General features: G+C 36.6%; 1 protein-coding gene across 1 annotated transcript; it reads right to left on the minus strand.

Annotated features, from left to right (window-relative positions):
* Nucleotides 1–19,774: 19,774 nt before the first annotated feature.
* LOC145990863 (zinc finger BED domain-containing protein 4-like) lies at nucleotides 19,775–26,825 on the minus strand. The gene is made up of 2 exons (XM_083126308.1): nucleotides 24,882–26,825; nucleotides 19,775–20,459 (listed from the first exon to the last, which is right to left on the minus strand). Exons 1-2 carry the CDS (start codon nucleotides 26,375–26,377, stop codon nucleotides 19,982–19,984), a joined length of 1,974 nt encoding a protein of 657 aa, XP_082982434.1. The 5' UTR covers nucleotides 26,378–26,825; the 3' UTR covers nucleotides 19,775–19,981.
* Between the last annotated feature and the right edge of the window lie 961 nt (nucleotides 26,826–27,786).

Genomic DNA, 27,786 nt, shown 5'->3' on the forward strand with positions numbered 1-27,786 from the left:
GGGTATTTTTAAAGTCCTGACGTTCAAAACGGGAAAAATAATGTTATTTCCGACTAAATTGGGAGATTATAGGAGCGGAAAATATTCAACATTACCCGATACTAAAAAAAAAAAAAAAAATAATTATACACACAATTTCACCCTCGGGTGATGATTTATTTTGCATTTCTGGAATAAAAACTGCTAATTTCAATAAATTTCGTACATTTAGTACAAAAAAAATGCAGGGAATAAACTACTTTTAAACTATCATTTTTTCCGAAGTCTGGATCGGAATGTATTTTCTTTTCGTTCCGTTGTCATTACTGCGCAGTCTACTCCTGCTAATGGTCTTCCAATTTTCACGCCTGATAGCTTCAATGCAATAATTTGGCGCCTAGATCTCGAGGAAATGGATGAAGAGAGATCCATGAAAGATTATTTAGCCCTGATCGTAGTTTACATCCTCCTTGTACACACTCATTCGTTCCTTTCATACATGACACAATCTCAGCTCCCTTTAGCGGCATGTTGTGAGCCTACGAACCGGAAGTTGTTGTGCTACAAGTATGGCGTCCGCGCGAAGGCACTTCCTTCCGGTGGATAGCCCCTATAGAAAAATTCAAACTCATCACTACAATTTCCAGAGTAACTGTGTCGTCTACCAAGTCGGTGCGTTGTGCGAGAGCACGAACTGCGCATGTCCGTTTCCTGAGTTCAAAGTTCGGCATTATTCGATTCGATGTATTTTGCCATACCTTTAGCTGCTGCCTGCCTCCAGTGGAGTAACTACAGGAGGGGATGCAGGGGGCATTGACCCCCAACCTTCGACGGAAGTAAATTCTGGGCAAGGTGGGGGCAAACGTTGACGGCCAAGAGCACATGCAGGGGTCACAGAGGAGTAGTTGTATTTACAATATTATAAGGGCGATAAAGTATGAACCCCCCTCAGGCAGATTTGGCTACACTTAAAACTAGCTCAACATGCCCATATGAGCTTTTTGCTCAAGTGTGGAACCCTGTCTAATCCAAGATTTTTGTAAAAATGCCCTCAAAAATTTCCTGAGAAAGTATGACCCCCCTCAGATTGATTTGCTTACACTTATAAAAGGCACTTCTGTGAGATTGTTGTCCATAATTCTGTCAAAAATATGCCCCTCTTGATATTTTTTTTGGCTACACCTAAATCTAGGCCAAAAAGCCACATACACACACACATACACACACACACACACACACCCACACATATTTACTTCTGGTTTAAGTTTAATTGGACCCCAGCCTCAACTTGTATATTTAGTATTAAGATAATGTAATTCTTCTAGAATTGCTCTGTGACTCTCTCATTTCTTACATCATAAACATATGATTTTTCACCTATGAGAATAACACTACATATGGTGTCATCAGGTAATGCCTCATGGAATTCACAGATAATTTTAATGTTTGTCCTGTCATTAACCACAACTTGTTTCCTTTTTGAAGTGTTGATGACAAACATGGGCCTCTGTGCTTTGAATTCATCTGGTGTGTAATACATGTCAGTATTGCCAGTAGTGACTCTTTTGAATGCCGAAAATGCCTCATATAATTTGAGGAAATCATCCTTGGACATGTCTAAATTATAATATTCTCTAGGAAATACCTCATTTCTGCCATTTTTAAGATATATGTTCTTGATGTTGCAGTTATCAAATTTACTTGAATTTTTTTCCTGATTATTGTGTCTTCCAGTCTGAAACAATACCACCACAAAATCTGGCATGTCGTATTGTATACTGGAGAATGAATTTGTAGCATCAAACTCATAATAGGTACCAGATGCGGGCTTCTGTACACATTGATATGTATAAAATTGTAGAGGAATCTGTGGATTTTTTTATTATATCAGTTTTGTATTTAAGAGCATAACTGGTCTCATACTCAACAACAGGGATTCTTAGCTCCATAGTCTGAATAATGCATTTGCCTGCATCTGGTAGGGTATTAGGCAGAGCTTCCCCTGTAGAGTTTAATGTGCTGTACCTCATCAAAGCATTATTATCATTGGCAGCTCTTCTAAATGTGATTCTTAAACCACCCTTCCACATAATATCTTTGTAATCTGAGAAGAATCCTACCAACAGGCGCATTGGGAACAGCACTGTATGGCTCTTGGATATAATTTTTTCACCAGCCTCAAATCCACCTATTTTGTAGTAAGAAGCCTCGGTTTTGGATTATTTTAGTGTGGCCAAAGCTGTGGAGGTAATGCCGGGATAATCTACTCTGTTTATAACAACACCATGCTTTCTGATCTCAATTTCAGAGAACAGATGTGGCACAAAATTATCTACCAATCTTATATTTGAATTTGCCGGATAATCTGTTCCATCGAGCTTTACAACATCAAATTTGATGTATAGATCTGCTCTGTGGGGGTGTATAAAGCCATCCCCTACATCAAGATCAACCTCAATCTCTGTGTTGGGTTGATTTAAATTTGCAAATGTCCTCCTGTTTGGAGGGAATGATTGTAGCTCATAACTCTCAATATTTTCCATTTTTTTTGTATGTATTTTTATTTAAATGTTAATCTCTATGATAGCAGTTGTTGTGGCTCCAGCAAAATCAACTAATTCTTCTTTTTCATTAGTGACCATCAATTCAATATAATCTATTCTATTATGACACACAGGAAAATATAATGTTGGGGATGGATTGTAGATGATGGGCTCCATGAATTCAGAATTAGGTTTAAATGTTGCAATGATCCCAGTTTGTTTGTGAGTGCCTATGCCATTTGATTTGGTGATCATACCCTCAGCCACATTACAGTGAATATTTAGAGTCTCTATGGCTAAGAATTTAGGTATATTAATAGCAGTGTGTTTGATGGCCGCTTCAAGTTTTGTGTTGTTCTCAAATCCTAACAGCTCACCTATAGTACCCAGATCCACTGTTTCTGTAGCAGATACAATCTCTACTCTGTGAGTGACAGAATTTTGACTTAACACTACACCTCTGGGTAATTGAGCATTTAAAGTGGACAGATTATATTGCCCTGGAGTGATGACAATTTTTTCATCACCAACTGCAATTGTGTTGTTGTGGTGTGTAATATTAGGGATCAAGTACATGCCATAAAATGCCCTGAGAGCTATTGTTTTGGGATACACTATGTCATCATGTAATTTGAGTTTCAATATTGAATTTTGGCTGGTGAGATGGAATACCCCCATGATGTTTCAGATACCACAAGGCTTTTTGAAAATTTTCAATTGATGGTTTATTTATTTGAGACATATATCTAAGAACAGATAAACACAAATGTCCACAATTAACATCTTTGAAGTTTTGAACACGGGTATTATTGTAATAAAGATTAGCTGAATTTAGATATTTTATTAAATTTTCAGGTGGAACACCTCCAAATGAATCAAACACAAATGCCTCATTTTTTAAATATTTAAGATAACAAATCCAGTGAGTGCCCTGATTTTTGTACTTATCCAAATTAACAATGCCACACTCTTTGTTGAGTGGTTGTTCTGGCAAAGAATCAGACATGTACACACCTCTAAAATATTTGATGCCCAGTGGCTTGATTAAAGCTTCAATATCTTGGTTTGTAAGCGGCTCTTGTTTTTTTAAACTTATTCATGGCTCTCTTAACACCTTTGCCTTGTTTCTCAATGGCCAGGTTCTGGCGCCTCTGCTCATCTAATTCTGCCCTATTCTTCTTGGCATCTATTACTGTTTTTGCTATGGCGGCTGATCCCCCGGCCAAGCTCCCCACAGCCCCGAGAGCAGCTAAGATGGCAGGGATGGTAAATATAAATCCCCCCACATGTGATTTTTTTCTTGATTGTTGTAATTTTTTTAATTGGGGGGTGCTAAGCAACAATTTCATCCCATGGCCCTTGGCAATACAAGAATTTTTTTTTCTTGCGCTGCTTTTTGGTTAAAAGACTGTCAATAGTTTTAAGAGATTTGAGACCTGCATAAGGTATTTGATACATAACACCCTTGGCCTTCATTGTAGGTTTATTATATACATATTCACAACCCCCACCCCAGTTTTTGTTTGGTGCTCATAGCTATGGTGGTTCCCAATGCTGCTATTTTTTCACTTAAAGAAGCATCTTTGCTTACAAATCTACCAAATGCAGCCTCTTCTAATTTCTTGTCTGCAACATGTCTCTTGTCAAGATCAGAATGTGTGTTGTATGCTATGTCATGGTCTCTACAAGCAGCATCTAGGGGATTAACACCAGGATCACCTCTGTTTAATCTATGGTCCAATTTTGTGCCTGGACCACAATATTGATAGCCTGGAATGTGTAGTTCAAATGGCAGCTTATTTATAATATCATTAACCAACCCCCGACCCTCAGAAATATTCCAAAATTTGGGGGGTAGAGTATTAATAATTTTTATAAGATATCCAATCCCCTTAGTGTCATTCACTATAAAATTAGACAATTTTGTGCTTATCATGTCCATAATTCCAACCTTTTCATTGTAAAAATTGTGGTTGCCAGCATTTTCCTCCCCAGCTATCACCAATAACCTATCTACAAGTTTCCTGACATCATCAACCCACACAAATTCTTTGGGCAGGGTGTTGTACTGTTTGATTCCACTGCCTGTCTTGATCTGTGACCATATGGGCTTGATTAAGTTGTTATATTTTGCTCCACTGCTCGACTTGACTCTTTTTTGTGTGGGATCATTGTTCTGGTATAGAGCATCTGATTTTATTAATATTTCTTTGTAATATTCATAATCTTGATCTGTATACCTGCCAGGCCTTTTCCTAGTCATCAGTTCCCACAATCCAGGTGTGCCGGGGTACTTAACAAAAGCACCTTTTTCTCCAAGACGAGATTCTGAATATACAATCAGATCATCCCCCATAAATGTTACTCTGAAATTGCCAATTCTATGTATGATGCTACCATCACGCTCTGTGTCAGCATATAAGCCAAAAACCTCATCTTTGTTGTCTTTAGATGTGCTTAAATATTTTTGAGCAAGAAGACCCAATTCAATAGGATCCTGAGTAGCTTCAATTCTTCTAGGAGCAACAGGACTAGGTGTATGAATACTGGAAAGTGGGGTGAATGGATAATCTAATATGTTCCTTGCAGCTACAGGTACAAGCTCTGTGATCAAATTTTGATTTTGCTCTGTAACAGTTTTGATATTCTTACCTAATTCACCAATAGCATCAATTATAGGCTGTTCTGTTTGTTTGTGTTTTTCATAGATTTCCCGGTTCTCTGATTTCCATCCCTTAAATCTTTTTACAAGATAATCTCTTAATTTAAGATCATCAATAATTGGCCTTTTCATGTTTATTTATATATGTTTCAATGTCTAGAAAATTGTTGATTTTATTTCTGTATTTGCCAGTATTGGGTGTTCTTGTCATATCAATTGTGACAAACCCATAACTGTCCTGGTTCCAGCACTTACTGCAAAACTTAGAAAAATCATTGTAGCTCAAGTCCCCACCTACATATTCATCATGTATGTGTTTGAGGTTGGTATGATCCTGATGAAACACACATATAAAATTGCTGTTGTCTCGGATCAGCTGCTTCGGAATTTTAGAAAAAGTCTGTGCCAGGTAGAAGCAATCAATGTTTTTGTGCCGGCCCTGTGTAAAAAAATTTCTAACCTTGTTTTGATTATCCAGTATAATGTCATCAAACACAACAACAGAATTATCGAGACATTCATGGAGTGGCTTAACATCTGGTTCAAAAGTGGCAATATCCAATCCATCATATAGCTTCATCAGCTGCTGATATTTTAATTGTTCCAAGCTCTTAGAGAAGATATACAAGTGCCTGTTTTTCCAGTCTAACCAGTTGGGTGCCAATAAAAAATTATCAACCATTAGTGTAGTTTTACCACAAGCAGATGGCCCAACAATAAGACATCTAATATTATCAGGTAGCAATTTGCCATTTCTCTTATTCTGCTGTTCAGGTTCTGGCAGCCTTTTTATAACATCCCAGGTGTTCATATTATTATTTTGTTTGCATCGATCCAGCTGTGTTCTGGGAGTCCTAGCCATTTGACAAATAACTTGTTGCCTTTTCTGCGGATGATTTTTTCTATGAGATATGTGTCAGGCTGTTTAGTTTTGCTGAGCTCTTCTTCATAGAACCTGCCTTTGAGAATTTCTCCTCGGTGGTCTTTTATTATATATGTGTTAAGGGTCCCAGGTTTAACTTGAACCACTGTAAATAATTCAGTGCTCCAGTTTCTTGTAAAGCCTCTTTTGAATAAGTGCTTATATTTGCTGATTCTTACTTGATCCCCCACCTTGTATTTGGCTTTTCTTGTTGTTGGCTGATATTTAGGATAATAAACAGTGCTGATCAATTTTTGCTCATCAGATGAAGTTACTTCAGAGGGTTTCATGTTGATTGTGGAATGGACCGAGTTGTTATATTTTTGTAGAAGTTCTGGAAGAATATTAATCCATTTATAATTACCTTGGAGGGTAAATTGTTTATACATAAGATTTTTTAAGGTTCTGTTGAATCTCTCTACAATTGAGGCCTTGAGGTCACTGTAACTCGAATAATGTTTTATTGACTGGCTTTTAATAAATTGTTGAAACACTGAATTATAAAATTCTTTGCCATTATCTGTTTGCAAATAGCGCGGTGATCTTCCACTCTGATTGATGATTGTTCTGATGGCTTCTGTAACACATTTTCCAGTCTTGGATTTGAGTGGCACAGCCCCGGCAAATTTTGAAAATGTGTCTATTACAGTGAGTAGATACTTGTAGCCCTTGTTGATTTTGTCTAAGTTTTTCAGCTGTCCACTTGCCATTTCAATCAAGTTGCTCTGCCATAAATCATCTATGCCCTTTGTGACTACTGGCAGTCTCTTAAAATTATGTCTGGCTTGTCTGTGTAATTCATCAACAATAATTTGTCTAGACATAATATGTAAACAAGAATATTGCAACTATAGGGTGTTCAGCAGCTGATACTGCAGGATTTTCTAAATATAATTTGTCCCCTATTTGTATTTTAAATTCCAGAGAGCCATAATCTTCAACATATGCTGTTTCTAATGTATTGGGATCTGTAAAATCCTCCAATTCTACACTGGTGATTTTCACTTTGTTATCAGCATTTGTTATTGATAAGGTAGGGTAGTGGTGTGCCTGTTTGAAGCCAATATTTGATCTTGATTTGTCTCAATGTGCCCCCAACAAGAAACTGGTAATAAAATTGTGCAGGGGACAGCATATATATTTTGCCACCTGGTGTAAATGGAGAATCATATTCTTTGTTGGGGATGCTGTACAATTCAAGAATTACTGTATGTTTTGGATTCTCAATTATGCCTGTTATTTCCTTTTCTGCTGTGAGCAATCTGCTTGTTACAGATTCAAGATGCTCATTGATAGTCCTAACAACATCATCATGGCCTGGCTTGATTTTTATGTCCACAACAAGTTTCTTGTATTGTTGCACAATCTCTTGTAGCTGGGTGGCAAAAACAGACAGAGCATTTGCTTGATTGGATTCCATGGTCCCTAGCTGTTGCTTGATATTAGCTACAATTTGCTGTAAATTTTCAACAACTGCCAATTTTGAATTTTGAGCTGTAAGATCATGGACCTGTCTTCTGATATCCTCAAACAGGGCATGCAGTTCATTAATATGTTGATTAGTTGGTAGAGTGGCCACTGTCTGAGTGAGTTGTTTGATCTCTGCCTGGATATTCTTGATATCTTCTGATTTCAATATGCGATTCACTGCCCTCTTTATATTTTTAAGTTCCTGTGATGTAGGCAGATTTGATACAGTATTTTGCAAAAATTCAAGTGCCAATTTTACATTGTTTAATTCAGAAGCATCAGCCACATTTTGCATAGCATTTTGGAGCAGGGCTATATCTGCCTGAGAGGGTGTTGATTGTTGTAAAATTTCAAGCTTTGTTTGGATATCATCGATCAAATGATGAAAATGAGATAGCTCAGATTCAGTGTTGAGGTTTTCAAGCTTTGTGATTTGTTGCTGGACACTGACAAGGGTATCTACAATCCCAGGCAGGCGAGATTCTTGTACATTTGTCAAATCACTTTGCACTGCTGCTATTGTACCCTCAAGATGGGTTATGGTACTTTGAATTTTTCCAAAATCTTCATATGTTTCAAGTTGCAGCTTAATATTTGCTACACTCCGAGTTATTGCACTCAAAGCATCAGAAGATGGCAAGTTGTTCATAAAATTTTCAAGTGTCTCAATTTTTTCTTTAACCTCGGCTATGGCATTGTTCAGAGGATCCAGATTTGGTATCTCCAGTGACTGAATCTGTTCTTTTAGAGTGGAAATCACTAGATCAAAATCTTCTTGTGATTTTATGCTTTTGACAATTGTTTGGAGCTGTGTCTGGACATTATTTATCTGTTCTTCTAATTGTTGTTTCAATTGCTCAGAGTTGTTAGCCTGGGTCTTAAATTTGGCTTGAAGAGCTGCTACAGCTTCTTCTAAACTTTGAAAATTATCTAATGTGGCCAAGTCAGTATATTTCTGAAGCAGCAATTTGAGTTCAGAATCAATTTTAAGAAGAGGGTCCATGCATTGTGATTGCAAATTTGTAATTTCTAATTGAAGACTGGCATTGAGTGTAGTTTGTAAAGCTTGTAAATCACTTCTTAATTTCTTGACTCTGACATCAAGCATCAAAATCTCATCACTGTGATCTTCATGTCTTGTATGGCCAAATATATCATTGGGCATTTTGTTTTAGTGGTTATTTATTATAGAGTATCTGATTCTTAATTCTATAAAAAAGGGTATAAGCTTGTCATAGGATCCAGGGACCTCAATATATAAGCAGTCACCAGCAGAAACAGTATAAACAGTGCCAGAAATCATGTTTGAGTGCTTAATTCTATAAATATTTCTCCCTACTGAAATTTTAACATCACCCTCAGGAGTTGTAATAAATTGTAATTGCCCACCTACAGGTAATTGGTAATGGTTTAAATTATTGTTAAATATGTACAATGTTTTACCTGTTTCATCATCAACATCTGTAAGTATGCTGTTCAGATGAATAATTAAGAAACCACTTAGTTTAGATATTATATCAGGAGAGGGTTGTGGTGTTGGCAGCTCCATAACAGCCCGTTTTTTGAACCCAAATAAGTTCATAGGCATGTTTATTTATTTCAAATCATGCTCTGTGTTTGGGCATTGATTCCCATTTTTCAAATCACAATGACCCCATGGTAAAGTATGTATGCCACATGATAAAATGCATCTCTTACCATCATGTGGGTCCAGAGCCACTTTTCTTACAATATTGCTAGTCAATAAGTGATCCACACTCTGAATTCTGGATTCTGATGTTCTGATTGTGCTACATGATTTGAGGCAATTTTTGTAATCTTCAAATTCAAGCTCTTTTTCAACAGTTACTCTGCCAATGCCCTTGGCTTTTTTGGCAACAGCACCACCACATGTTTCAAAACTGTACATCTTGGCCCTTAACCCAGCAAATGCCACAATAACATCACCAAGTGTCTCATCTTTTAACTTGCCAGGCACCTTTTTGTTGTGGTGTTGAATCTCTGTATGTTCACTGGAATCAAAGTATTTAAACAATTCAGGCTGGGACATATCTTGATAAACATCTTCTGTCTGAATATCAAGAACAAAACTATCTGTGTCCATGTACATCAGTTTTACACGATCCTTATAAAAGGGTTTCAACACATCATAATACAATTTTAACATGTGTAATTTGGCCAATTCCAATATCACAGCCCCTACATAAATAGGTTTATCAAACTTAATCTTTGTTTTTTTCATGTTGAAAAGTGCCATATTTTCATCATAAATTCTTCTATAATTGAAATTAGGCTTTGCAACCAATTTTTTGCTCAGGCTGGGGTCAGTAATTATTTTAACATCGGTATGTTTTCTGACATTTTCAATAATTTTGCCATACACAGAATTGACCATCAATTTAAACAAGGCCTTATCAAATTGGCTTTTTGCAGATGTTCGAAGCTCTGTGTTTGTATTAATATATGGCTTCAACCATTTTAAGTGCCTGAACCTCAAAACTTTTTCAATTTTGGTCACTTGAACACCATGATGCATCAGGAACTGGAGGTTTTTGTAATATATGACATAACCCTGTTTTGGCTCCAGTGTCATCATCAATTTCTTCTGTTTAGAGCCAGGTGAGCACTGAACCTCAGGAATTGGGGGCAGATCAGAAAATGTGTTGTGTAAATCATCAGGAATTGTCAGATCAACCTCTAAGAAGAGGCCATAGTTACTGTCATCAAAATCCTTAAGATTCTCAATATTAAAATCTTCGACCCATTCAAGCCCTGCATATGGCAGTTTATCCATCATGGCATAACCATAGAGGCTGTTGGCATCTACATACAGTATATAATTTGATTTCAGTGCTGGATCATAACCAGGAATATATTTGTTATTTGCTCTGGCATATCTCTGAGAGCATTGCACCATGCCCCCTCTTATACATTGCTCCATAAACAGGTACATATCTTGATCCTGGATCAGATCCAATTGCATTTTAGTGTTCAAAAACATTGCAGACCATGCTAGGCCCGGAGCACTGTAAAAATACATTGGATCCAGTCCATAATTTTGCATGGAAGATTTTCTGAATGCCTGCAATATATCAGCTAAGAGGGTCACATCAAGTTTTAAATATGACATGTGATAATCACCAAATGTCTGGCATTTTAAATTGTTCCACATCAATTGGGCATGGTGATAATCTTCATCAGTGATTCCATATCCTCTGATTTTGCTGTAAAACTCTTGTTGTGGTGGCAGAGAACACTCATCAAATTTAGAAAAATCTGTAACATAATCATATGGATATACCCCCTTCCGCCTAATTAATTTCAGGTCCTGATTTGGAAACAAAGCACATGTGATTTTGAATTGATCATCAGATAATTGAGTGGCCAGTGTAGCCAGGCTAGCCGATAAAATTCTGTAAGAGTCAAGAAATCTTATGTGAATAGGAACACCATTAACTTTAATTATTTTGCTAATAGCAATATATTTCTCATCATTTTCAGCTAAAATATTTAAATTCTGCTTGTCAAACCCCTCATATCTGATCAAATGATGAAAATCATAATTGGATGCTCCATGGCAAAATATAGGGATAAATTTTGGTCTCTGGATCTTAATATTACAGCTATTACACAGTGCCATTTTGAATTTACCATCTGTATGAGAATGGTGTTTCACCTTGATTTTTGTATCTGAAAATTCAGAATCACATACCGGGCATTTTTCTGCATTGTTGAAATCTTCAATCTGTTTCTCTGTTAAAGGCAACATAGGTTTTGATTTTAATAAGATATTAGATGCTATGTCATAGCACTCATTTTCTATTCTATGTGCAAATTTTTTGATGGCATCTGCTCCCATGTATGAATCTTTTTTACTAACAACACCATCCTGTACAATCACATAATAAAAGCTGGAAGGTTCATGTAATTGATATGCTGTAATTGAAGATTCCTCAGGGTCTGGGCTACAGAATGCAAGAGGTTTGAGATTTGATTCAAAATCACAGACTATATATGCTGGGTGTTCCAACAAGGCTTCAAACTTTTTGAATTTTGCATTTTCTCTTGGATTGGGCATCACCATATGAACAGGTTTATAATTACCACAGTATTTCAGATGCTCAATTAATTTGTTTTTAGCAATTTCTGCATTCACTTCCCGAACCCTATTCACCATTTTTTGACCATCAAATACACTTAAACATCTTCTACACAACTTGAATATTGTATTGGATTTGTCTAGTTGTGTTCTCACTAAAGCTTCAAGATTATGTATCAGAGTGTAATGATATGTGCCATCCCCTTCAATTAAGAGCAGATCAATCGGAACAGCAGAATCATCATCAATTGTACTGATTCTGAGAGGTGCTATCAAGCAATTATCACGACCAGTGGAACAAATAAATACATTAATAGATAATTGTTTGCCATTGATATGCCTGGCCTTTTTTTCAAATTTATCAATATTCTGAACAGACATTGGATATTCTAAACCCTTCATTGCATCGTCAAAAATATGTTCATGTTGTTTGTAATAATTTATTCTCTGAGGATTCCTTAAAACTGGAAACAAAGCAGCTAAAATACACCACAAAAAGCATTTCTCATCATTATTTTCTATATTAACCACGCCTGTTTTGTTTTTAATATTGGCAGGTAATGGCAAATATGTAGAACCTTGTAATGGGCTGAATTCAGAAATATTAACATATAACTTGTGTGGAGAGCCGCATAGGCTCCATCCAGACTCTTTTGCTGCAAATTCAGAGTGTTTAATATTTAATTGATCTATCAAACTGCTTATTAATTTGTCTGAATTTGCATTTGAATATACCGGTACAGTTTCTGTTATGTGGGGCTGTGTAAATTTTGTGCCATTTGGCTTCTTATATTGTGTAAACAATTTGAGGGACAGCTTATAAGAGCCATTTTGTGCATTTAGAATTGCCTGCACATCAGGATTTACACTGTTCAAAAAATTCTTAATACCACATCTTGGCTCTGATACAAACCGATAATCCCTTAATTGGCCATTAAAACTGCTATGGATGGGTTCATAGCGTGGCTGTTTTGCCGGTCCAGCATTAACAGGTGCTTCATGCTTTCTTTTCAGACCAGAGATGACTGTGCAGAGCAAGTATTTTTATGTTTATATGTGAAATATTCCATGTTATATTTTCCATGGCATTTGGGGCATATTTTTGTGGGAGTTCTGTATTTGTCTGGATTACAAATCTTTTGGTGCTTAGCCCAATTGGGGCTGGATATATTCTTATTGCATTGATTACAATATTTTTGATTCGGCATTTTTGTTGTTGTTTATTATATACAATTTCTTGGGATTCAAATCAAAATTCTATGCTTAATAAAAAATATCAATTGGGTTCAGCAGTGTGATTTGTGTGTGTGTGTGTGTGTGTGTGTGTGTGTGTGTGTGTGTGTGTGTGTGTGTGTGTGTGTGTGTGTGTGTGTTAATATTTTTGGCTTTGGTATTTATATAAAATTTCTTGGGGTTCAAATCAAAACTCTATGCATAATAAACCTATGACAGGTTGTCAAAAATTCTGTATATTAAATCAAATAGATTTGTAATTCAATTTATACAAATCTGCAATATTTTTGTGTTTAAAAAATATGGGCAGCACTGCAACAACACACCCTTTCTCTTCAACAGCTCTCACAATACTGGCTGATATGCAATGCAAAATCTCTTTATATAGCCTAAACACGGACCGCATTGAAAATATCTGAAACAATAGGCCAATCAGAATATAACACATCATCACATTATGTCATAACCAACCAATCAGAAAACAACACGTGTCTAATAATTTATTGCATAATATTAGGTAATAATTTGTTGCAAAACATGATGCAATATAAATAAACCAGAAATAGGCCACAACTTGGCCACAAGTAGACCGGAAGTAGGCAAACCGGAAGTGAACCGGAAGTGGACCGGTAGTAAACCGGAAGTGGACCGGAAGTGGACCGGAAGTAAACCGGAAGTAAACCGGAAGTGGACCGGAAGTGGACCGGAAGTAAATATGTGTGGGTGGTGTGGGTGGGTGTGGGTGGCTTTTTGGCCTAGATTTAGGTGTAGCCAAAAAAAATATCAAGAGGGGCATATTTTTGACAGAATTATGGACAACAATCTCACAGAAGTGCCTTTTATAAGTGTAAGCAAATCAATCTGAGGGGGGTCATACTTTCTCAGGAAATTTTTGAGGGAATTTTTACAAAAATCTTGGATTAGACAGGGTTCCACACTTGAGCAAAAAGCTCATATGGGCATGTTAAGTTAGTTTTAAGTGTAGCCTGAGGGGGGTTCATACTTTATCGCCCTTATAATATTGTAAATACAACTACTCAGAGGAGCAATCGCCCCTCTCGATTTCAAATTTTATGCAAATTAAAATACATTTCGTGAAATTTTCTTGCTCGCTTCGCTCGCATTATCTGGTTTTCTCAGTCTCGTCAAACTCAGAGCCGTAACTAGGGGGCGGTAAGAGTCGGCCATGGACGCCGAACTGTCGAAATGAAAAAAGTTGTAAAAGAGAGAACGTCATGTCACCCCGTGAAATTATTTGCGCCCTATTTTCAGTTGCAAAAATTGGATCAAAAAATGTTGTTGCTCTCTTCGCTCGCAGTGTAATTGTTTTCTGTAATGGATTTCAATAATATGTGTTGTATATATATATATATATTGAATAATCTTTGAATACGTACACAACTTAGTGTTAGCATGTTGCATATGTATTTTCTTATTTTATGTCGCTCCATGTTCCATATGTGTAAAACATATCTTGTACATGGAAGTTATAGTTAGATGTATGAAAATAATTATATTCGGAATGCATTTATCATTCATTAATTTCTGCCATTCAAAAATACAGTTTGTGTGCTTGTTTTCCATTATTAGCTAATTTGAAATTGAACGTGTTGAAAAATATTTCATATCGTTTGTTCAAAACAGCACCGACTTCTACCCCCTTTTTGCGTACATTATGAGTATAATCACGTCTTTGATACTACTACTACTACTACTAGTAGTAGTAGTAGTAGTAGTAGTAGTAGTAGTAGTAGTAGTAGTAGTAGTAGTAGTAATGCCATTATTGTTGTTGTTGTTGTTGTTATTATTATTATTATTATTATTATTATTATTATTATTATTATTATTATTATTATTATTATTATTATTCGTACGTTTATCCTGGCACTTGCCATCCCCCAGACAATAATTCGTGGTTGCGCCTCTACCTGCATCACTATGCTTTTACCATGGCAGGAGTTGTCCTGGGGGCTTCAACTGAGGAACTGTACCAGCGCGGCTGGCTCGCGGTTTCTCTTTCGCAGCAAAAAAAATCATCATCATCATCATCGTGTTGCGGCCTCAAAAACATTACCTATTTCCTAGGAATTTTTACAAGAAAGTAAAGATATTGTTTATTGTCCATTCTTGAAGTGAATACCGTACATTACTGAGGGTTCACTCGCTTCTGTGTACTATAGGGTCAACCGCGCCTGGTTGCGATTGGAATAGACTGAAAGCTGTTTTATTGTGTTATTTTCTGTTATGTCTTTCATGATTCTTATTTCATATATGATTCTGCTTAATTTTCCTGCTAGATAGTTAATATGGGTGTCCAATTAAGATTTTCTCGTTTCCATGTGCCCAGAAATTTTATGTAATTTTCAAATTTAATTTTTTCATTTCCTATGTTTACAGTTGATGTGTTGTTGTTTTTATTTCTTGTGTGGTGTAATTTTATTGCTACTGTTTTGATTTTATTTATTGTTAGTTTGTTGCTGCTGAAGCACTCTGAAAGTTTGTGTGTTGTGTTTTTGATGTTCGATTTAAGTGTTTGCTCATTTTTGCCAGTCAGCACTATACTCGTGTCATCTGCATATAAAGTAATTTTGATCGGCTCTAAGTTTGTTGGCAAGTCATTTATGTTCGTATATGATTCTATTGGTCCCTGGACCGAGCCTTGTGAGCTTCACATGATACTTTAAATGGTTTAGAAAGGCAGGCAGATACAGAAGTGCTTTTTCTATGTAAGATTTCCACGATTTGACTGCGGTTTTGTAAATAGCACTTAAACCCATGGGTTTACTAACCGCCTTATACCATAGTGGTTTCGTTACTTTGTGAGTTGGTCGTGTGGTACCGCGTCAAAAGCTTTTGTTCAGTCCAGAAATAGTCCAACGCATTGTTCTATGCCGTCTAAAAGTTTTCTAACATGTGCTATGTATTCAAATATTGCTGTAGAGGCGGTCTATGGAAAAAGGGCATATACGAGAAAATGTCATTTTCAGAATATCGCAGAGAAAGTTTTCATTGTTGAACTGAAAGAGACTGAAGCATAGTAGAAGGAAACAATTAATTGACAAATAAATTTGGTCTCTTCTAAAGGAATGTATATTCTGTACATTTGCTTGGTACGTTAGAAATCGAGTTTATAATTACGTGCTGGAAGAAACATGTTATGTGCCCTTTTTCCATAGACACATTATGAAACGTAAAAAACCTGGTTAGAGTAATCCAAAACACTATAGAAGTGACGATATGTACGAAATGTACGAAAATACACCTTATACTGCTTATTGTCTTGTATTTTCTTTTCTTCCCTGATTTGAAAAAAATTCTGCCAGAAAATAAATGACATGAAATGGAAGTATACACAATGAGATACACAAACCGAACACTGATAGCGTATAGCTCCATGTGTGGAGACGATTATTTTTCGGGTTCACTGTCTTCTTATTACACCCCCTGTAGAAAACGCCGAACAATTCCTTTTGATCATCAACAGAAAACTGCTTCCAACACTGTGTGGAGCAACAACTGGTACAGTAACTGAATTTCTTCCTGCTGACAGTTTTACCGCACTTGAATTTACATATTCCTCACCACGCACTTTCTTCTGCTTAATTTCTTCTCTATTTCTTATTTTTCCGCTGAATATGTGTTTTCTTACCAGCAAATTCACTATTTTACCACCGCTTCCACACTCCATGATGTTGTTAACGTCTAGGTGCTCCAACAAACGCCAGGAATTGAAGTAACGAGCTTCTCCAACCGAAAATCAACTCCGCCAGCGCGCAAACAAACAGATGTACCAACCTCTGTGTTTGACGTATCGTGTTCAAATTTTCAGCATTTATTCTTCACACTTCTAGACATCAAAGAAACTGTTCTCCGGAAAAAGGGCATATAGTACCTATATGCACAATTTCCATAGACCCATGGATTTGCCTTTCCAAAAGCCATGTTGTGATTATGTTGTTATTTTATAAAAAATTTGTCAATTCTTTGTTCATTGCAGTTTCTATGATTTTAGAGAGTAATGAGAGTAATGCTACGGGTCTGTGGTTACTTATGTTGTGTTCGTCACCTTCTTTTTATATTGATTTATTTATTGCCACCTTTAATTTGTCACGAAAAACTCCTGTGGAGAAGGATAGGTTGACTAGAATGCATAATGGGTGAAGGATGTGGGTAAGACTTTTCTTTATGCCTGTCGAAGATATCTCATCCAGACTGATGGACCATTTACTTTTCATATTTGAAATGATGATTGCCAGTTCTTTTTCAGCGACAGGTTGTAGGTACATTTATGTGCTACAGGATTTGTTCATTATTTGTGAATAGTTTTCATGTTGTTTTAGTTTGTTGATCTCTAATTTAGTGAGGTACTTTGCGAACATGTTTGCCACTGCCTGGGGATCTTTTATAGTTAATTTGTTGTGCTGCAGTGTGATTGATATCTCTTGTGCTCTTTGTTAATTACACTCCACATAGCTTTCGACTTGTTGGAGGTGTTTGAGATTAATTTCTCATTGTGCACTTTTCTTTCTGCTTGGAGCACCTTTCCGTATAATGATCTATATTTACTGAAATATTCTTCAAAATTTTTAGTCGTGTTTGTAATTTTTCTGGATTTTTTAAGGAACTAATTTTCTCCCTTGATGTTTTTATTCCCGCTGTGATCCATGACTTGTCTTTCTGTCTCTGTTTCTTAACTCGTTGTTTTGGGAAGACTATGTCGTAATATTAGGAAAATGTATTACGAAATTTATCAAAAAGTTGAAGTAGACATAATTATTGTCACTGAACATTATTTTATTTATGTATTCAGTTTTGGCTTCACTCCCATTATTTCTTCTGTGAGTGAATGAAATGGAAATTGTAAAATATTGTGCAAAGTGATGACAAAGCCTGTGTCGTAAACCTCTACCGAATATTGAAAATGTAATGAGTTTAAAAGTATTTGAATGTTTTCCACTGCACAGCGTGTATATTTATGATTCATATGTGTTAATTCAATTGCCAAGTGAAGTTCAAAGGCGATTTGATAAAAGATTCCAGGGTTTAAAGTTCCATGCGATTGTTATCTCTGGGGTAGATAAAAAATGCTGTATACGAGTCAACAAATCCACAATCCACACACCCTGGAAGAACTGAAACGTAACAACCTCCAAGAAATTACGAACATTAATTAACGGGAACTGAATCAGGTTAAGGGTAACTTCATTAAGAAGTGTCTAGAATGTGTGGAAAACGTAGGCGGCCTGTTTCAACACTTTCTTTCATAAATTGGTAAGTAAATAATCATTCTTTGTAGTAGTCACGGAAACGTGGACGCTTGATAAACGGACATTCTTGCTCCATCGACACTCTATGATGCCGGTGTTTTACATTTCCCCCTTTTTGTAATTTTTGGCTTCAAAATTTCTTGTTTTGTAAAAAATCTCCATAGAACATCACTGGAATAGACACAAATTTGCGGTGGGGTCGGAGGCTATTTTTCCTTCAGTTTTTGGGATTTTGAAATTATGTGACATTGTGATTAAAAATTCATACCTTACAAATAATTACAAAATTGCCACAGTATTAATTTATTAATATAGAAACAGCAAGGAAATTATTTCAAGTATGTCATAGGCAGGGCTCGAAAAATCCCGGTCGCCAGGTCGCCATGCCGACTGAAAATTTCAGCCTGGCGACTATGATCTTTTGCTGTAATATGTACGTAATTTTGAAAATTCTAAGTTCAAATTGCAGTACAGCGTAAGTTAGCATATGATTTTTTTTATCAACGTTGTGAGCATTCCATAGAGTCCGTAAAAATTTATTACCCTTTGTCCGCCAACACCCCATTTCCTGCTTTCTCAAATAATTTAGCGATGTTTTGAATACCGTGATGCTCAGCATCTTATACAGAGTGTTCCAAAAGTCGCACAACCCAAACTTTGGAAATGTGGTATATCATGAAAATCATAAGAGATATTTACACCGGGTTTTATGCATTATAAAGCCTCATCCATTGAGATATATTTCAATGCTTAAAATTATCAGTTCACTCCATACAGAAAATTATATAAATTAATAACTGACTGAAATCACCATTCAAATTTTTCCAGAAATGAACTTCTGAGTAAGAAAAATATGTAAGAAATTATCGAAGGGTCATAATCAGACATTTGATGACTGATGCCATGTCAGTCTGTCATGTGCAACATTTGATGAATTTTTGACTGGCGATTTTATGGGTTGAGCGAAAAGTGCCATTTTTGGGACACATCTTCGTATATGGCAACACTAGCAGGTCGAAATATTGCCAACAGTCGCAAACATCTGTCTAAGTATTGGCTATACATTTACGTGAAAAATCGTAAATCAAGATTTTGTGCCGAAATTGGACTCTTGAGAGAATCCTAGGCTGCCCCTGGTTACATTGAATTATCTTTGCTCACTTTCGCCGCTACTGTGCCTGTGTGTTTTAATTGATTCAGTATGGCGTATTCAATGGAGCAGTGCCTGTGCATTGCTGAAGAGTATTTTACTACTCATTCTTACACTCATGTGCAAGAATTCTCCAATAAATATGCCCTGCTTCTGCTGTAGCTACCTCACAAAGCAACTGTTTTCAACCAAACACCAACAAATGATCCCACAAATTGTTTAAGAGTTGGTATTTATTAGGGATGGGACGATATGAAATTTTTACCGATACCGATAAAGTACCGATATGAAATTTACCGATACCGATAACCGATATTCTACCGATCCGATATAAAGTAGTCGCTGTGTGGAGTGGTCAACTCGCAATCTCAACACCTTGTGCATGGTGTTCCTTCAATACAAAGTAGCAAGTATAGGAAAATTGGAATAATATACAGTCCTTCAATCAATATCTGAGAAAAATGTAAGTTATATTTAGAAATATTGATAAAAATACATCTATTAACTACACATATATAATATGCACTGTCTATCAACAAACTCTGGGGTATTGCATTGTTTACATTGATCTGAAAAATAAAAAATCAATTTTAATCACATTTAACATGCAGATATTTCAATTGGTTTTTCTTGAATGGAAAGAGAAATAACACAAACTAGTCCCACTTGAAGTCTACAACTGGCAGGTTCTTATTCAAAAATGTAAGTTGCTGAACCTTCTGTGGATTCAGTCTTGTGCGGTTTTTGTTGCAGATATATCCTGCTGTGCTGAATTGTCTTTCAGACGAAACTGAAGATGCTGGCACACCTAGGTATTTATTTGCCAAGTTTCTCAGAAGTGGATACTTGGTGTTTCCTTCCCAATAACCAAGGGCACTGTTACTGTGAGATATCAATGGTTCATTGAAGAAAGAGTCCATTTCAGCTTCCAGAGGAGATGTGGAACGTGTTTCACTATGGGTACACTCTTCAAGAAGTTGGGTACAAATACCCCAAAGTCCATATTCAGCATTGGACTGACTTGAAATCTGTTCATCATGGTTTCCACCAGTTTCCGTACATGAGGTAGAGGCTTCAAACTCTTGCTGTAGCAACTCTTTTACTAGAGTCGACTGTGATGCTTCTCTAAAAATCCTGTAAAATGAAATGAAAAAACTTTACTTCTGATGTGTATGAGCATGTACATTAGAAAAATGAACTTTTGCAATAATCCTACACTGAAAACTGCATTAATACTGTCCACACTTACTAATTTGAATTAGAAATTGAAAGACGTGTTAAATCATAATATTTTTGTTGGGTGGTGTATTTCAGATTTTATTTTGAGGGAACTAGTTCTATTTTTCAACAACCATTACTACAACTTCATCCCAGGGATGGAAACTAGTCAGTCAAAATTACTGACTTAACTCACCACAATACTGAAAAAAAACCTGCCTAATTACTGACTAGTTTAATTAAGGCCTAGCAATAAATTAGCCCTTTAAAAGAAATGGGCTTTACTTAGCCACCAGATCCCCATACAAGCCTTTACATGTTGTTTTTTTTTAATTAGAAAAATGCTTTAGAATACTGGAAACAGTTTTGGAAAGTAAATTTGAAGCATGGAGAAGCTAAGTAGCACAGTTAAAAGCTTCAAAAGCATTATTTACCAGATAAAGTAAGATTTGAAAAGTAGTGTACATGATTGTTTGCACTTCACAGTGAGAAGTTGTTCTCGGTTTACTCACGTCTTGGATACATAGTTCTATCATTATTTTTTTTCATGTGAGGCTCAACAGAGGGTTTTGTGCTTTACACTGAATCTTACGTGATCAGATGCTGAAATCATTTAGGGACATTTTAATACTAATAGCCCTAAACCTGAAACACCTAACCTAACAATGAAAGCATGGTAAGAATTTACTATTCCACAAACACATGTAACTTCTTAGTTTAGTCACTTTTAACATTCGTACTTATGTATCTGCTTCGCGGAACATTCTTGAAGGTGTATTCTCATTTTTTTTCATGAAAGTAATTTCAATTTTTCACATTACGAGTACTTCTTTATTTACGTAAGAAACAGTATGGCGCATACACCTTCGTACATCATCGCGAGTCGTGCTTGTATTTTGTCGATGCAGTGTTTCCAACCTTCGTAACCAAAAAATACTCATGAAGTTTTTATTTTTTTAAGCTTCTTCACATTATTTTACGAACACAATTTTAACTATGCTTGCCTAACCTAACCTTGCCGGAAATGGTTCGTGGGGCTATGCATGAATGGTTTCTGGGGCTATCCATCAATGGTTTGTGGGACTACTGTTTTTCAAGTACCCAATTACAAAATCCAGTGGATCTTTCACACCCGGTATGAATTTCACCACGCATCCATGATACATCATCTTTTCGGAAAACATCAGCATGGTTGGAAACCCTGCAATCAACAAAACACAAGCATGACAATCTACGGAGGTGTACGCGCCAAAGGCTATTGTGCGTCGAAGAATTACTTTTCAACAAAAATAATGGATTTCCGCTATGATACATTCCCACATGACAGAAAACACTTTCCAGACGTTAGACAATGCTACAGGAACTTATTACCGTAAGTAGTTTCTTGTGCAAAAATGAAGAAATCTGTTTGTGGAATAGTAAATTAGTACCGAAAGCATTTAGGTGTGTTCTATTAATGCTAAGAGTCCAAACCTGACTCACCTAACTGAAGAAAAGCATTTTGCAATGTAATTAATACCTCTTTGTACCCCAAGCACGTGAAGTAGATAGCAGCAGCCCAGATATACATATGAAAAGTGTAAATGAATGGTTGCTCATAAATACCAATGGCGTACCATGAGCATTTCGAGTGGGAATGCCAAGTCCAAAGTCCTTTTTGCCTAATAGATTACTTATGGGATTATTCAATATAAGCATTGTCTATTTGAAAGCAAAGTTTCATTGTGTTGCCTGAAGTTAGGCAGCTTCTGATAAAACATGATCCAGGCATATTTAAATGCTAGCAAATGAGATGCCTCACCATGCAACAAAGGTTTGTAAGACTGGTATTTTATAGCATTTTCTAATTAGGTTGTTCAACTCAGAACACCATACGCCATTCAGAGTCTTTTGCCCAAAAGATAGTACATGTGTAGCAAAACAATATTCTGTTTCTCTCAGCACACCCAGCTAACCAAGGAAACATTTCGGCATGATGCAAGTCATAAAAAAGCCTACCAGAATCATAAGCACTTCTAGAACAATAGTAGACGCATTATTATTGTGGATGATCTAACAATTGATTGATGTGGTTTATTTTACTTACTTTTTAACATTTTAAAGTAATTTCGTCCACAGATCAAAGAGTTTTGAAACAAATGCACAACACTTCCATTGACAAAATATAAAGGATTTAGATAGGATTAAAAATAAAATTTCATGATGATATATTAGTTTTGTAGGTTAAGTGGTAGAGCTGCCACAGGCTGAACTTCGCCCATGAATAAATAATCTCTATGTCTAGCCGTTCATATCACGAGGACTGAAAACTCTTGACGAAAACTTTTTTTTTCGCATCGCTGTTTGTGCGATAAATTACACAAAGAAGTTATAATATTGGAGTTTGGTAAAGTTATGTGAGTCATATTGGGTATTGTAGCATCACACAACACGAGCGCATATGGCACAAGGTTCAGATTCCACTTTAAACTGCACATTCAGTACCAACTAACCTTTCTGTGCATAAAGTGAACTTAAAACAAACTCAAGAAGTAATGTTCTGCTGTGGTCAAATGCAGGAACAAAAAAAAAATCAGAAACTGCTGTATTGTATTTTTTTGGTACTAGTTTACTATCCTTCGGACAGATTTCTTCATTTCTACAGAAGAAACTACTTAACGTAATAAGTTCCTGTAGCATTGTCTAACATCTGGAAGGTGTTTTGTGTGATGTGGGAATGTTTCATAGCGGAAATTCAACCATTGACGCATAGCCCCACGAACCATTTCCGCTAAGGTTAGGTTAGGTAGGGTCACAATGGGTTACAATAGTTAAAAATTGGTTTCGAAAAAAAATATGCGTAGCGCCACACACCATTCTCGCATAGCCCCAGACACCATTCTCACATAGCCCCACAAACCATTTGCGGAAACGTACGTTCTTCAGTTACAAAAACACTTTTTAAAAAAAAATTGATCAAAAAAACGTGAATACACGTTAAAAAATGATCCGTGAAGCAGATAGGTAAGTAGAAATGTCAATAATTGACGAAACTCAGAAGTTATAGGTGTCCGAAGGATAGTAAACATTTACCATTTTTTTTTATTTAGCACTGATTTATTGCCAGTTTTGGCAAATTGCCTTAATGAAGGCATAATTCAGAAATATATATATTTTTAAAAAAATCAGAAAAAAAGGAATTTGTGTATGATGACTGTTTTGATAATTTGAAGCCAAACTTAACTTCCAATTATTTACCAGTCACAATTTTGGTACTTTGAGACGTAACCTAATTCTTCTTGCTATTTGCGGGCATTATTTGCTGGGTTCTGATTAATAATACATAAAGTGACACCTTAGATAGCAGATACCTTTTTTCTATTCTTAATACATTTTGGAATTGGCTAGACTCTACTTTACGTCCTTATTGCCTTTTGGTGGTAACCGATGGGAGTTAACAACACTGCAGGTTCGTCTTTGTGTCCGCATTGTGAATGCATGTGCTTTGCTCATTTGCGTTCGCGGGGCATTGTGCGTGTGTATGATGCATGAAGAAGAACAGGTTCCTAAAAACTTGTAGATAGTGTAAAATACGTTTATCCCCAGTAATAATTTAGTCCATTGCTCAAAACCGTGCTTGCAGACAGCCGGCATCTCTTCGGGTAAGTACTTTTTTCTTTTTATACTTTCTGTTCACTATAGCCCCCGAAACCATGCATGGGTAGCTCCACAAACCATTCATGTTAGCTCCAAAAACCATGCACGGGTAGCTCCACGAACCATTCACGGGGACGAGGTATGCCTACGAGGTTAGGTAAGGCCTGTTACATTAGGTTCCATTAGCACTCATTTCCCTTCTAAATATGTGCTTCATCATCGAAAAATTTCCTCAGTACGTTCAATTACTCATATCCGAACAATATCCCTTTTGGTATGACTTGAGATGACCGGACCCCTCTCCGATTTTCTTCATATTTGACATACTCACTAATTGAGGCCTCCTAACCTTATTTTTGCTTATTTTGCAATTTCTAGATGTTCCCGACAAATTTTAACTTCAGATTCGTGATTAGGAGGCCTCAATTAGTGAGCATGCCAAATACGAAGAAAATCGGAGAGGGATCCGGTCATATCAAGTCGTTCCTCAGTTTTTATCAATTTCCTCCTCCAGGTAATTTAAGTTGTTGAATTCCTTATACAATAAGCTTTCCAATGATATATGACACGTATTTCTTAGGAAAAGGACATAAAGTAGAGTCTTACCTTGGAAATATGCAAAGGAAAAAAGAACAAATTTTGTAAAAAAGTGACAGGTATATAACAGAGAAGGTCCTTGTAAAGTTACTGATTTTTGCTTACCTTAATTTGTAGCGAGGATCCAGACTTGTTGCCTTCATGTAGACTTCTTTTGTCCCAGGCTGAAGTTCTTGAAATCGACGTTCTAGTGTTGATTTCAAATCTTCTGCTAAGTTCCTCACTCGGCGTTCAGATGCAAAACTGTTCATTGCCTGTACAACACTGTTCTTCATTGGGATTATATCTGATATCGATGTGCTATTACTGCTACATGATACAGTAGCTTCATGGAATATTTTCAACACCTTTACCAAACTCTCGATTAGGGTCCACTGTGATGACGATATTTCGACTGGGAGTGACAAAGATGATGTTACAATTGTTACAGAAAGTCTTTGTTCAAAGAAACGCTCCAACATAAGATACGTTGAATCCCATCTAGTGGGAACATCTTGGATTAAACTATGAGCTGGAAGTCCTAGATTTTCTTGGGTTTCCTTTAATTTTCTGGAGTCTTTTGGTGACATATGAAAGTGCGTTGCTATTCTCTTTACAATTTTAATAACCGAAGATATTTCAGTTTGACTTAGGCACTGGTTGACAACAAGCTGAAGCAAATGTGCCATGCATGGTATCCATATAGGTAATGGATCATCCAACAAACCTGCAGCACGTTTCATGTTGGGAGCATTGTCTGTAATGATTACTTTTACTGCCGAGGAAATTCCCCATTTATTAAAACATTCTTTGAGGTTTTCTGCAATATTGAGTCCAGTGTGACTTGTGCCACTGAAAGGCACTACTTCAAGATTTAAATTTATTAATTTAAAATTTGTGTCTATAAAGTGTGCTGTCACACTCAAAAAATCTTGCCCAGCAATTGAGGTCCACACATCTGTTGTTACAGCAATGAATGTACAAGTTTCCAGCATTATATGGACCTTCTGTGATACACGTTCATACATTTTAGGTATCAGTGAGGAAGACAATGCCTTCCGATTAAGTATCTGATACCGTGGTTCTAAAAAGTTGACAAACCTTCGAAATCCATCCTTTTCTACCGTTTGCATCGGTAACATGTCCAGAACAACCATTTCACATATTTTTCTATCAATTGCTATTGATTTTGGGTCATTTCTTGAATATTTTTTTTTCTTGTTTAACAAAGAGTCTATTGTCGGCTGCATGGTAAGTTTTGAATTGGTTTTTTGATATCCTGATAGCGTTTCACGGATAGCAAGAACAGATGAACTTGGGCCAGGTGTTGGTTCAAAAACATCACATTGCACATGCGGTACTTTATCTTCTTTTTCAGCATTATTTTCCCCGGAACTAGAGTTCTCACTTTCAGCAAATACTTCTTCACTATATAAATCTTTCAGCTTTCTCAGATGTGGAAGACATCGTTTCAAATGATATTGCATGTTAGACGTGGTATATGATTTTGTCGACTTCCCGCCTCTAGAAATTTCGGCAGAACAATGTTGACACACAACTTTAGAAACATCGGTTATTTTAATTTTAAAATGTTTCCACACTGTACTCTTCTCTTTTGGCATGTCTCTACGCAGAAACTTAACACAAAACAAAAAAAAAAAAAACCACACACAACAAAAAACGAACTTGGATAACTAGACACAAAAGTAGTGACGCGATGTATTCAACACGATGCACACAAACAAAGAGAGAGTAAAGAGAGCAGCAGGCCGAGTGAGCATGCAGCACAGTTGAGACAGTGTTTCCAACAACTGGACTGCAAAATTCGCTATTGTCGCTAGATCGGATATTTAAGTGTGTGCGGGATGGGGAATTTTTTTTAACCTACGAAACGAATGTTCTGGGTGGGTAAAAATTTTCCATTTTTCGTCTAAGTCGGGAAATTTACGAAGTGGGAAATGTTGAAATTCACCAGCATTGTGAATATCTCGAATTCTAATCATTACTTTCCCCTCAAGTAATTGTTTTTGCATTTCTGGAATAAAAATTGCTATTTTCAAGAAATGCCACTTCTGAAGTCTGTATCGAGATTCCCCCCCCCCCCCCCGGCCGATCCGGGAACAGACTTTCTCGAGTTCCTGCACACACCCAGAAATGTGCTTTAAAAATGTGAAATGCAATGCAAAAATAGGCTATTCTAACTCTGAGAGAATTTTAATATAATTCGACATCAGTAACGGCACACCAAAAAATATTAATGTCGAGGTGGGAGAAATTCCCACGGGAGCAGACAAATTTAATATCTCTAAATGTTACGTGCAAAATTCATTTTCAATATGAAAGTTCACGAATTATTCAATTTTCCTTCTCTGTAGGACAGCTGCCGACTAAGGAGAGTTGCGTGTGGGTGGGTGTGTTTGGGGGGGGGGGTGATCCGCCTCTGTTTGGCACCATCAGTTTTTTTATTAGTGCTTTTTCCAAAAGAAAATGCAATTTTATTTACTACGTTTGAATCTTGGAGCACCTTTCCATGTGGAGTGAAATCAAACCAAAAGGAGCATAACAGTTGCGGAAATTGAAAACATATAAACGGGATAATTGGAATGTTCTATCAGTAGCAGCCGATTTTCACAGAACCTGGATTCCACTTGAGGCCATTATCACTAGTTTCGATTCAGTCGGCTCAGGTGTACTACCTGCATTACTGACAATTTTCAACTGCCACAAAATGAAAATATCCCCTTTCCCTGTTCCTAGTGGAAGTTTCGTTCATATGGCAATACTGCGTGACTACTGCGATAAGTTTGTTCTCTCTTGCTTCCCCTTTCTTGCGCTCGAGTGCCACGTTGCCATCTGAATAGATTCCTGCCCTTCCTTTGTTGTCAAACCTTTATCAAGGTCAAATATTATGTCTAGTTTTTCTGTGTCCGTTTTTCTCTTTCATGACGATACAAACACTTGCTATCGAATAAAGGAAACAACTATATGTTGAAGAACGACGCACAATTTGGCAACGCATGGCCAACAACTG

The sequence above is a fragment of the Lepisma saccharinum genome, chromosome 8 (assembly GCF_977018435.1).
Source record: "Lepisma saccharinum chromosome 8, izLepSacc3.1, whole genome shotgun sequence".
Taxonomy (NCBI): domain Eukaryota; kingdom Metazoa; phylum Arthropoda; class Insecta; order Zygentoma; family Lepismatidae; genus Lepisma; species Lepisma saccharinum.